General features: G+C 40.3%; 1 protein-coding gene across 2 annotated transcripts; it reads right to left on the bottom strand.

Annotated features, from left to right (window-relative positions):
• Nucleotides 1-4,480: 4,480 nt before the first annotated feature.
• elovl8a (ELOVL fatty acid elongase 8a) lies at nt 4,481-13,414 on the bottom strand. 2 transcript variants are annotated; one of them, XM_054766864.1, is made up of 8 exons: nt 13,062-13,414; nt 11,213-11,279; nt 10,964-11,151; nt 8,294-8,374; nt 8,158-8,214; nt 7,969-8,083; nt 7,767-7,894; nt 4,481-4,777 (listed from the first exon to the last, which is right to left on the bottom strand). In XM_054766864.1, the coding sequence occupies exons 1-8, from the start codon at nt 13,083-13,085 to the stop codon at nt 4,613-4,615; spliced, it is 825 nt and encodes a 274-aa protein (XP_054622839.1). In that variant the 5' UTR covers nt 13,086-13,414; the 3' UTR covers nt 4,481-4,612. The 2 variants fall into 2 exon arrangements, with proteins under 2 accessions (XP_054622839.1, XP_054622840.1); XM_054766865.1 differs by having other exon boundaries at nt 13,080-13,413.

Genomic DNA, 13,414 nt, shown 5'->3' with positions numbered 1-13,414 from the left:
GAATGTTGAATCACGAATGTGGATGAACCCGCCGTACCTCAAGGAACATTCTGCATTGCTCCGCTTTCAAATCAAGGTAGTAAATAATAATAATAATGAAAAAAACACCTCCAAGGCTGTGGATTAACAAGCACTTCAACCTTCTTGCGTGTTAATCACACACACCCTTGAAAGAGAGCAACTAGCTGGTCGGCTGGCTGATGAACACTCGCTTGTCTGCGTGTCTGAGTGTTCTCCTGACACGCTGAGATTGCTGCAGCCTCTTGTTCACCCTCATTGTACCAAACAACACACTGGCTCACCTTCAAGCACACTTGGCAGCCTCTTACCGCCAAACCTCTCTCACTAGCAGCAATTACGTCTGCATGCATGCGCGCGTGCGAGTCCCTGTTCAAAAGTGTGCGTCTCTGTGCCTCTCATTGGCTCGTACGTTGGCTTCCCGACCACTTCAACGTCATCTCACTCCAACCGGGTGATTAATTACAGTCGGGTTGTGGCCCACCGAAAACTGCTGCTCGGGAGACGAGCACAACATGAAAAAGTGTCGGACATCATCATCACAGGTGACCTGCTTGGCGGCGTATCAAACGTGACACGAGGCGCTCAGATGCAAAGGCGTAAAATGATCAAAGTGAGCGTGTCAGGAAGTCAGTCATGCCTGAGTTGCACTGAGGCGCTCAGCAGTGATCAGCCTGGAGCGGCGCCTGCAGCGAGGCTCTCTTTAAGTGGCTTCCCCACAGCACGTGTGTGGAAGCTGGAAAGACACCTGAGATGAAGGGCAGATTATACACCTTCCAGCCGCACGATACAACGCGGCAAAATGCTTTTCTAAATTCACTTCTCATCATACAAAAATGGGGCAAAAAACCACGTAATGAACAGTAAAGAAGTATATTTCAAAGGGTGATGTTGAGCGACAGATGGGGCAGGGGCACTGAGTGGGGGGATTACTCGCAAGAACGCGGGAAGGAGGGCCCTGGTTGAAAAAAAAACACACACAAAAAACGGGGAGGGTTTCATCGTGAGATACGGACTGAATGGCGGCACGACCGGATTGGCTGTGACTGTCGGCCAATGAGTGAAGGAGGAAAATAAAGCTGCTCCAAAGGTAATTAGGGGGACCCTAATAAGCTGGGGGAGGGGAGTAATGACACAGACGTGCTTATGAGTGCCCTGTTGCAGAATAAATAGGATGTAGTGATAAATATGGCACGTGTGTTACGTACTGTACATCTTTGTCTACAGGAGGCGTGTTGCCGACACAAACGTATTACCTCGACTTTTTATGCCATCTTTTATTATTCATTGCATTTATTTCTTTATTTTTTAATTATACTGTATCATTTTTGTTGTGTATTTTAGTCATTATTTCTTAAATTTATCAGTTAAGACGAATAAGATCCGACGACACAGAATTAGGGCCACATTGAAAAAAAATAATCTGAGATTTTGAGGATAAAGGTGAGAAAAAAGTTGTAAATTGATGAGAATAAAGTTGTAAATTTAGGAGAAAAAAAGTCGTACATTTACGAGAAAAATAACAGTAAATTGATGAGAAAAAAGCCGTAAATATACGAGAAAAAGTCGTACATTTACAAGAAAAAAAGTTGTAAATTTCCTAGAATAAAGTGGTAAATTTATGAGAAAAACAGTAGTAAATTGATGAGAATAACCCCATAAATTCATGAGAAAAGAAAAGAAATTTACAAGAAAAAAGTCGTGAAGTTATGAGAAAAATAGTAGTAAATTGAGGAGAATAAAGCTGTAAATTTCCAAGAAAAAAGTCGTACATTTGCGAGGAAAAAGTGTTGTAAATTTACGATAAAAAACTTTGTAAATTGACGTGAAAAACAGTAGTAAATTGATGAGAATAACCCCATAGATTTACAAGAAAAATGTGTACATTTACGAGAAAAAAGTCAGAAATTTACTAGAAAAATGTCGGAAATTTACGAGGAAAAAGTCATAAATTTATTACATAAGTTTTTTAATTTAGGACAAAAAAGTTCTAAATTTATGAGAAAATTAGTAGAAAACTGATGAGAATTAAACTGTAAAATTTAGGAGAAAAAGTTCATTCATTTACAAGGAAAAAGTTGTAAATTTTCTAGAAGAAAGTTGTACATTTACGAGAAAAAAAGTCGTACATTTACAAGAAAAAAGTCGTAAAGTTATGAGAATAAAGTTGTAAATTTAGGAGGAAAAAAGTCGTTAAGTTACAAAAACAAGGCGTAAATTTATGAGGATAAAGTTGTAAATTTGCGAGCAAAAAATTTCATACATTTACAAGAAAGAATTTGTAAAATTATGAGAATAAAGTTGTACATTTAGGAGAAAAAAATTAGTAAATGTACGAGAAAAATAGTCGTAAATTGATGAGAATAAAGCCGTAAATTAACGAGAGAAAAAAATACATTCACAAGAAAAAAGTTGTAAATTTCCTGGAATAAAGTTGTAATTCATGCGAATAACGTTGTAAATTTAGGAGAAAAAAAGTAGTAAATTTCCGAGAAAAATAGTACATTTATGAGAAAAAAAGTCGTAATATTACCTGAGCCCAAGGCCAAAGGTCACACGAATCCCCTTTTTTCAAAGCCGTCTCAGCCAAGGCCTGTTACGACGCAGTATTCAAATAATATGAGATTTTGAGAATAAAGTCGTAAAGAAGAAAGTTGTAGCTATGTTACAGGCATTGCTTGAGGCAGCTACGAAAAGGGGGGACTTACTGTATGTGAGCGTTGGCCTTGGGCATGTGGAGGGGGCGGGGTCAGGAAGGCGGAAGTGAGAAGGGCTAGCCATGCTAATCTGTCAGCACTCAACTGATCTGTTTTGCTGCCACGTTATAAATAAAAGCTTGCCTGAAGCGAGAAGAAATTTCCTTCCATCCTGAAGAGCTACCACTTTATTCTCCTAAATTTACGACGACAAACTTTTTTTCTCGTAAATTTACGTTTTTTCTCAGACTATTTTTTTTTATGTGGCCTTCCATAAAATCCAATGCTGTAAAAGTAACGATATGTTTGATATTATATCTTTATTTTATTAGGTGTACATTAACTTATTTCAGTCACATATTAAATTCGACAATCCAATCCAATGCAAATGAATCCAATCTGTTATTACGTGAGTGTGAACGTAGCTTTAAAAAGTGATGAATTACTGCTTTGTAGCAAGGACAGTAGCAATCCTCACCTGCTAATACGCACATTCAACATCCAGCATTCACAAATGTGCGGATTTTTGGTCCAAAAAAATTATTTCGAATTTTTTTTCTCCAAAAATAGGCCGTTTTTTTTCCACATAAGACACATCTCACTCAGCAGAAGTCAGTAATTAACAAAAAAGTTGACAATACAATTTGCTTATTTTTAGTCCAAAAAAAACCCATTTCCTCCAAAAATAGGCCGTTTTTTTTCCGACAGAAAACACGTCATTTACCATAAGTCGGTAATAAAAAAAAGAGTTGGCAATACAGTGGATCCTTGCATATTCATAATTCATTTGCAAACCCACAAATTAGCAGATTTTTGGGAAAAAAATTATTTTTTTTAAATTTTAACTTTTATGTCTGAAAATATGTGTTTTTTTTCACCGAAAACACATCTTTTTCACCGTAAGTCAGTAATTAAAACAGTAATAATGATAAAAATAGTCATTTGATTTGCGGAGTATGTTGTTGTTTCACGCTGTTTGCCGATAAAGGGGAAGTTGTGCGTTCGCGAGTCAGCATTCACAAACCATCAAATTCACGGTAGATCCTCGCATGTTCAGCACTCACAACCTCACAAATTTGCAGATTTTTGAATTTAGGAAAATGCTTTTTTTATTTTTATTTTTCTTCTTTTTCACAGAAAACACATGAGTTGGTCCTTTACAAAAAAAAGGTTCGACAATACAGTGGATCCCTGCATTCATTATACATGACCCATTAAATAGTCCGAAATTGTTTTTAATTTTAATGTTTTTCTACCGAAAATTGGCAGGTTTTTTTCCCCCCAGAGAAAACACATCCCATTCACCATAAGTCGGTAATGATTACAATAAAAGGAAATAATACGATTGAAAAAGTATGGCAATATGTGATATTCAGGTAAAATGTACAACATACCACTGTTCAAAAATGATTTTTTAAAACATTACTATTTTTTTTATGCTTCACTGACAATGTTTTTTTGGCAGGCGTTGAGATTTCACACTCTGGTCGGCGGCCCTTAAACACACCATAGTTTTGTGCTGAGGACGCAAAGACGGAACTTGGCCTAATTGATAAAAAATGCATGTAAAAAAAAAGAATTATTTGATTATTTTGCCGATTATTTAACACCGTCTGATTCGTTAGGCTGATTGTGAAAATGACATTGTCATTTCGACTATGTTGAATTGAGGTTTTTAAGCAGCATGCTTAGCATTTAATGGTAATTCCCATTACCTTCATCATCATGAAATGCTTCGCGGTCTCAAACTGAATTGACCAGACACATTTCATGATTAGGAATCATGGTTTTATTCATCGAGACACGCGATGTACTGCGTCCGAGGCTGAGCCCCGCGAATGTTTACATCACCGATTTGCCCCATTTTTCCGCACACGTCATTTTCAATTGTGGGATAGTTAGATGGTCTTCTTGGACGTCAGGTAGCTGCGGTAGTAGAAATGACTGAAGAGGAGGATGAGGCTGACAGAGTAGGCCAGCACAATCATGTTCATGGAGTCGGGGAAGTCACAGTCAGCAAACAGGTTGTACGCCGTGTGGATGATTACGATGAAAAACTGAACCTTGGGAGACAGAGAGGGGGCGAAAAAAACGGGGGAAATGTCAGATGAAGACATGTATAAGACATTTTATAGTAAATACATTTGCTGTGGTCCAGCGACACTTACTGGTGGGCAGCCAATACGGAGGTAGAGCAAATCTTTCTGCCACTAATCAAAATGATTGAGAGCATCGGTATGCAGCTGGACAAAAACAACTGTACGGCATCGAGGGGTGGAAAAGCTACTTAACTCCTTCTACCCCCGGTCATTTTTCAAAAGACAACCCCTCCAGTGCCGGCCGTTTTACACGATTTTGACAGGTTTTTCAAGGCACACGGAATATTGTGTTCTGTGGTTACATAAACACGGAACCTACCAAACGAAACATGACACTCCCGTCTTTCACCAGAAAAAAAGGTGTGTTTCTACCTTTTTCCGTTCTTTAGTGATGAACAGTAGAACATAGGTAAGTTTCAGGGAAATATCAGTTCCTGACTAAAAAAGGTACAATTCCAACATAATTTTCACTTTGACACAAATATTTTTTGCTTTTGTGACAGCTCAAATATCTAAACAACTATACCACAACGTAAACAACACAAAAAAGGGTTTCTTTTACGTCAAAATAACAATTTATTTACAAATACAACACCATGAACTAGTTACAATTTTCACATTCGGAAATGAACTGTGTGTGTGCATGTGTGTGCACGTGTTCAAATTTCCCTAAAATGGGTAACCCTCTGCACGCTACACTCCTCCACGCTCTCTCACTTCCTCCTTCCTGTCACATGTGATTACTCCATCCACATGATCCCTGCCGAGCTCTCATTAAAATGAACTTCTGCCACCTTGTGGCCGTTTTTATGGCTTAAAAGTGCTTTGAAGTGAAATCCATTAGTGGAGGGTTGCGTCATCACCTCTTTTTGCTTCTCAAGCAGAAAAACTTCAAAGACGTACAAATACGATGTCGAGATCAGGCGTTCGGGGTTATAAAAAAACGCATAAATACGTCTTTGGTGTCGAATGAGTGAACAAACAAGAAACTTTGTGAAGTTGAGAAAACATACATTATCATGCTTGGATATGGTTTGCGGAGTACCCCAGGGGTCAACACTGGGACCACTGTTGTTCATTTTATGTATGAAGGACCTCAACAATCAGGGTGAAAATTTTATATATTTTTTACATATAAAAATAGAGGCACCTTTGGAATACACCAACGAAATACCCTGTGCAATTTGGGCTAAACAAAATCCATATGTCCCATGGAGACTTCCAATTTGACAACACAAAAGTAGCAACTTCACTACACACACACACACACACACACACAGCTTCAGTTCAGCAAATTGTGCAGCCAAGTGTCAACTGAGAATTTAGCGGGTCACCACTGAGGTCACCAGAATTATTGTTACATAATGGCAGTCAGCCACCGTACTGACCTACATGATGCAGGCGCACACAAGACAAACACCAGCAGTCAGCGCGATGAAAAGAAAACAGATGGTCCAGTAGTTGGCGGAGGAGCTGAGCTGCGACTCATAACATAACAAGCGCCCGACAGAACAATGAGCAACCAATCAGGAGGCGGTCGCACACCCAAGCCGCTTAGACCTCATTACGGAGACGTATACCCCCTTGTTCAAATGCAGCTAAATAACCCAATATGAAGCTTCAACTGGAGGAGACGGTTTCTGTAGAACAGAAAAGTGGAATTCTTGCACTTTGTGACTGAACATACAATATAAATGCAAAGCAAGGCCCCAAATGTGATTGGCACTGACAAGACGTTCTGGTTCAATGGCAGAGAATCCCCGCCAGGCTTTTGAAAATAAAGGAGGAACGGTGGAGAAAAGCTGTATGGTGGGAACGGGGCGGCCTGAAACCAATCAGACTGAACTGCGTCGTGGCTGCTATGAATGACAATACGGTAATATGGTGTGGCAGCGTGCGAGGCGCCACTGGAAGTGCACGTTAAGAGCTTTAGGAACACCTGGCAACCTTACGACGCTGAAGTTAGCTTTCGATTCGCCAGCCTCCGATTCGATTTCAGGTGGTATTCACCTAATATGCAGTGCAACTGTTTGTCCGCCGATTGTCTGTTTTTTGTGACACTTCTCCGTGTGAAAATATTTTATGTAAGACATTACCTTTGCCGGACACCCACTATTGTTTGTTTTTGTGAAACCTTTATTTGATTTGTGAAAATGCAAGAAAGGCACACTTCTCTGTTTTCAACCTCTAGTCCATATTAGACTGGGTCGACTTTGAAAACTGCTGGGATTAGACTTTTCAAATCTGGACTGAATTAATCTACAGACCCCAAAGGTTCATAAAAACACAGTTTGTGATTTTTGAAAATGCAATAAAAGGCACATTCAGACTAGGGTTGGGCAATCAATTTTCATTCATTCTCCGGAAACAGGCTGGATGTACTGCTGGCAATGCCAACCAGGCTCCTGCATTGGTCGTACAAGGACCGAAAACTGTCAGTCCTGTACTCGTGGCGGACCCCCCACAGGACACCACAAGGGGCACGGGGGAATGCCTTTTCCAAGTCCCCAAAGCACATGCAGACCTGTTGAGCAAACTCCTCTGTACCCTCCAGTACCTATGCAAGGGTGTAGAACTGGTCCAGTGATTTGCGACCAGGATGAAAACCACATTGCACCTCCTATAGCCGAGTTTCGACTAACAGTCGTACCCTTCTCTCCAGCACCCTGGAGTAGACTATAACTATAACTAATTCCTTTTTTTTTAGTAATTTTCCAACACTGGTGCCCATGTCGTGTTTCAGTGCCTCTGTGACACCAGAACCCTAAAACCCATTACGTGCATTAATTAGCTGCCTCTTATTCACTGTTTTTACATCTTTAGAACGCACGGAAAAGAGGAAGACGTGTGTTCATGTCTCACATAAGGATTGTGGATGATGGGCAAAAGTTCAAAAACAGTGCAGTTTTTGTTTAAAGGCCAAATGTACACACACTGGCACATTTGTACTAACCAGCTGTAGGATGGTGAGGTAGCGTTTCCACCACAGGTACTTTGTCATATGTGGTCCGAAGGCTGCAAGACCATAGTAGAGGTACATCACCACGTGAACCAAGGAGTTGATCAGGCCAATCAGGAACGCTACGGGCACATGTGACAACATGAGCGCACGCCCATCACTGACCCTTTCGGTGTTCTGTTGTACATGTACTCACACTGGCCCCCTGCCACGTATTTAACCCCTGCCCACCAGTTAAAGATCATCGTGGTGTGATGGTAGACATGGAGGAAGGTCAGCTGGTTGTTCTTTTTCCTCAGAATGAAAAACATCTGATGTGCACAAGTAGACATTTCCATAAGTACACACCCGAGAATGTTCCGTCTCCCAATCTTGTCGCACTTACTGTGTCGCTGAGCTCCACAACTTTGGAGAAGTAAAACCACCAGCACACTCTGGCCATCTGTCCGACATTGCAAACGACATCGCACATGTAATTAGTCTCAAGGTTATAGGGTGGCGTACGGGGGGAGCATTCTTACCCTCACAGCCAGTGGACTGTCACTGTAGTCGACCGGCTGGCACAGCAGACTGTATCTGGACATCCAGGAAACTGCTGTGAACTGCCAAGACAAACATCTGCTTACCTTTCCTTCCTCCCAAAAGGACACTCAAATGCTTTGTGTGCGGAAGAAAGCCCCAAATTTCTCAACAAAATTTGTAAAAAGGTGGTCCGCTCGGTCTATGCGCCAGTTCTGTTCCTACGACGGCATCGTGAGTCGAGTTTCAGTGTAACTCATAGCCAATAATATCTAAAGGAACACCTAAGTCAGCACTGCAAGGGACGTTGCAAGGGAAGGAGAGAGGGGGCGGAAGAAGTCTCCCGAATGAGACAATTGCGCTACTTAGTTATCACTGTCCCACGTCATAGGAGCAGAACATGTTCAAGGACACCATCATTTATCCTGGATGTTGGTCGTGACAGTTGAACAACTTCGACCACATTGATCGGCATTGCTGCGCTTTCCGAGCATGTGACGTTGTCTGATTTCACTCCGCTTTTCACTTTCACTTTCCTTTCCTTTGACTCTCCTTTGAGTCTTCCTGGCGCTTGGGAGACATAGTAGAATGGAGGTTGAAGTTAAAAAGTTAACTCAAATGAACGAAGGTCATACTGTCCTTCCTCAGGGTAATACGTATTCTTTTGCCTCGTGCACTGGAAAGGCCGTTGCAAAGGAGGAAGACGTCTCACCAATGAAGCCAGTACGCTACTTAGTTATCACTGTCTGTGCCATAGGAGCAGACCCTTTCACATATTCAAGGATCCTTGATGACGGTCATGGCAGTCGAACGGCTTAGGGAGGAAGACATCTCACCGATGAAGCCAGTACGCTACTTACTTATCACTGTCTGTGTCATAGGAGCAGATCCTTTCATATGTTCAAGGATATCATCTTTATCCTTGATGACGGTCGTGGCAGTCGAACGACTTAGACCATGTCGGTCGGCATTTCTCCACTTTCTGACCATTTCACGATGTCTAATGTCACTTTTACTTTCCTTTACTTTGACTCTCTGCGATCAGGAGACTCTTCCTCACGCTTGAGAGACGACTTCCTCCACATGTACCCAACTCTCACACTGAAAGGGACGTTGCAAGGGAGGAAGATGTCTCACCAGTGAAGCCAGTACGCTACTTAGTTATCACTGTCCGTGTCATGGGAGCAGACCCTTTCACATGTTCAAGGAACCTCGATGACGGTCGTGGCAGTCGAATGGCTTAGAACACGTCGTTTGGCATTTCTCCACTTTTTGGGCATCTTCCGATGTCTAATTTCACTTTTCACTATCACTTTTCTTTGACGCGCTGCGCTAAGAAGAGTCTGCCTCGCCCTTGGGAGACGTAATGGAGGTTGATGTTGAAAAGTTAACTGAAATGAACAAACGTGATGTCGTCCCGCTACGTTTTTCTTCCGCCAACTTGTTTTCCTTTTGTACAGCATTAATATTTCACGGGGGAGGGTCATAACCATGAAACGTTGCAATTAGATGTTCCCATGTTTGCATGAGTCTATTTCATGGGGGCAAAGAACCTGTCACCATCTGACACAGCCGCCCTTTGCCTGACTTTTCCTGTTAATGGAGTTAATTAGGTTATTGATTGGCTTGGAGACTAATGGTCCACTCCTCCTCAATAGCTATATGTGTGTATACAGTATATGTGTGTGTATACAGTATATGTGTGTGTATACAGTATATATGTGTGTATACAGTATATGTGTGTGTATACAGTATATGTGTGTGTATACAGTATATATGTGTGTATACAGTATATGTGTGTGTATACAGTATATATGTGTGTATACAATATATATGTGTGTATATAGTATATGTGTGTGTATACAGTATATGTGTGTATACAGTATATGTGTGTGTATACAGTATATATGTGTGTATACAGTATATATGTGTGTATACAATATATATGTGTGTATACAGTATATGTGTGTGTATACAGTATATATGTGTGTATACAGTATATATGTGTGTATACAATATATATGTGTGTACACAGTATATGTGTGTGTATACAGTATATGTGTGTGTATACAGTATATATATGTGTGTATACAGTATATATGTGTGTGTATACAGTATATATATGTGTGTATACAGTATGTATGTGTGTGTATACAGTATATATATGTGTGTATACAGTATGTGTGTGTGTATACAGTATATATGTGTGTGTATACAGTATATATATATGTGTGTATACAGTATGTATGTGTGTGTATACAGTATATATGTGTGTATACAGTATGTATGTGTGTGTGTGTGTGTGTATACAGTATATATGTGTGTATACAGTATATATGTGTGTGTATACAGTATATATATGTGTGTATACAGTATGTATGTGTGTGTATACAGTATATATATGTGTGTATACAGTATATATGTGTGTATACAGTATGTATGTGTGTGTATACAGTATATATGTGTGTGTATACAGTATGTATGTGTGTGTATACAGTATATATGTGTGTGTGTATACAGTATGTATACGTATAAGGTTCCTAGGCAGGGAACCTGACCCCACAATCACTTCCCAATCACTTGTCGATCCAAAGCATTATGAACAAACGCTCCATTCATGACTTGTCTGGTGAGTCGGGGGTTCAAAATCTGCAACAAAGGCTGATTGGTACCTCGTAGAACATGTATGCAGACAGGCAGACCATGGCCAAATTGTAAACGATCAAGACCAGCTTGAGGTTGACAGGCTGCCTCTTTGCCATCAGCTTTGGCCCGGCCCATATAATGAGCAGGTAGCACAAGAATATCCCACTGATGGGTGCAGGGGAGTAGACCAGCAGCCAGCTGTCTGTCCTCTTGTCTGGAGGAAACAGGAAAGGAATCAACAGCAAACTCGGAATCGGTTGGAAATGAAAACATACCTCCGTTCTCCAGAATTCCCTGGTAAAAGAATTGGGCTTTTTCCCAAATGGTGAGCACCTGAAGACCCTGAACAATAAAACAAACAATAAAAATACATACTGTAGGACAATGCCACACATCAGGCAAGGGAAATCCATGATGTTAAGTTAAAAGCTAAATTTTAAGGCTATACAGGGGCAGCGTTTTTATGTGTTATATTAAAAATACAAGTTAAAACCTTGTAGTCTTCAATGAAATTCCAAGCATAATCCAATGAAAATGCGATGAGTATGTGGATTTTAATTGGAGCGTTATGCTTAAAGGAAACAATGCACAGCAGCCAGGAAGCCAGGAATGCCAACATGTGACGGTGCTGCCATCTAGCGTTTGCTCCAATCAATGTGCGCGTGTCTTCAGTCACGCGCTGCTGATTCTTGCTCATTGATTGGTTCGATGTGTTGTCAGCATTTTCCCTGTGACCGACTGGAAACCAGTCCTGCCTTTTATCTGGAGTAAACATGATGTGCAGTAGAAATTGGCATCACATCAAAATTTGATCTTTTTCCCCCGTTTTTGCTGTTTTTAAAAATTTTTGTAAAGGTTATTCTCGTAATGTTATGACTTTATTCCCGTGTTCTTTGACTTTACAGTCGTCCCTCGCTATACCTCGTTTTTTTCCGAAATTAATGAATAAATGACGGTTGTGTGGTGGTACACCGTGTGTGGTCTATTATTAGTCAAAACACATCAAAGTACAAGTGATATGTAGTATTCTGGTCACCAGGTGGCAGTAATGACACAAAACATTGATGATACTTAAGCTTACACGACATTACCTTAACACTGCATGAAGTTATGAAGTCAGCCATGGCATGTCCTACATGATGGACTGAAAAAGGGGCTCTCCTCACATTCCACAACAAGTGGTAAGTTTTTTGTTTCTTAAGTTTAGAAGAAATAAGTTTGAGGCTAACTGGTTAGCCTGCGAGCTTGCTGGCTCACTGGCTTGCTAGCTAGCAGCGGTCTTGAGTCAAAAGAATAATAGGCGTGTCAAGGTGACTATAGGCTGTTAGTTCATGTCTGCAGGACTCTAATAATGTTAAAACCTGTATTTAGGAAGTCATAAACAAGCTTTCTATCCCATAACAACAGCAGTAATAACAATAAAGTTGGAACTTTTAGGTGGGGAAAAAGTTATAATAACACCAAGTCAGAGAATTATGTAAGCAAACTTAGAGTTACAAGACACAAATTAAAAGAAGAAAGTTGAAATAGTAGGCAAATTAAAAGAAAAGAACAGCAGAAATAGAAAAAAACAGCTGTGATTTTATGAGAATAAAATCAAAATATTATGAGAAAAACGTCATATTCTAATGAGAAAAAAAGTTATAATTTTACAAGGATGATGTAATATTATGAGGAAAAAATGTCATTTTCCTAGCATGAAGCTGAAATATTAAAGAAAGACGTCATTTTTTTAAATTTTTTTAAAGTTGTAATATTTTTAGAAACAAAACAAAAGAAAATAGTCATTTTTGGAAAATTAGGGAAAAAGTTGTAAAATTATGGGAATAAAGTCAGAATATTACAAGACAAACATTTACAAAGGTTATTTACAAAAAAAATGAAATATTAGCTTTTTTTTTTTTAAACCAGCAAAAATGGGGGTGGGAGAATGTAACGTGTTAGCATATTTACAAAATACCAAAGTGGCAAAGCTGCATCCTTTCATTTGTCACTGCGTGGCCATCGCTGGACCCCCCCTGCCGCTAACACGACGTACGACACCAAATCGTACGCCACTTAATAAGTAATAGTTCATACGGGTTTGGTTGACGGTGATATCACAGAAATATAAAAAGGACAAACCGTAACAAAAGGATGTACCTCCATTCCGGTTGCGATGGCTTGGCTTTCCTCGTCAGCTCCAGCACCGGTCCAAAGCGTGACCCATCCCAAGCAGGTCTTTAGCAGTACTGGGGTAATCCACCTCCTGTGTGTGTGTGTGCGTGCGTGTGCGTGCGTGTGCGTGTGTCTTCCCCGGCATATGGCTTCTTACTTGCAGAGCAGCTCAAGTTGCCGCCTGTCAAATCCCATCTGAGAGTCTAAAACCAACACAGTTGTTCTTCCAACAGGTTCCATGCAGCACATTTCCTGTTTTGCAACCCACGTGGTCGTTCAGTAATTGGTTTGAAAGGTCCTGTATGATAACCTAGTTCAGT

This window comes from Dunckerocampus dactyliophorus, chromosome 2, assembly GCF_027744805.1.
Source record: "Dunckerocampus dactyliophorus isolate RoL2022-P2 chromosome 2, RoL_Ddac_1.1, whole genome shotgun sequence".
In the NCBI taxonomy this organism is placed as follows: Eukaryota; Metazoa; Chordata; class Actinopteri; order Syngnathiformes; family Syngnathidae; genus Dunckerocampus; species Dunckerocampus dactyliophorus.
This window is presented reverse-complemented; position numbering and strand designations above follow the sequence as displayed.

Bases quoted from the DNA above. Each gene is read 5' to 3' on its own strand.
- elovl8a (XM_054766864.1), bottom strand. From the start codon at position 13,085: ATGGAGGTACATCCTTTTGTTACG. The intron at 8,375-10,963 runs GTACCAATCAGC...TTGTCTTGGCAG, and splicing joins CTGCATACATGTTCTACGAG to TTCACAGCAGTTTCCTGGAT. The intron at 7,895-7,968 runs GTGAGTACATGT...ATGTGCCCGTAG, and splicing joins ATACGTGGCAGGGGGCCAGT to CGTTCCTGATTGGCCTGATC.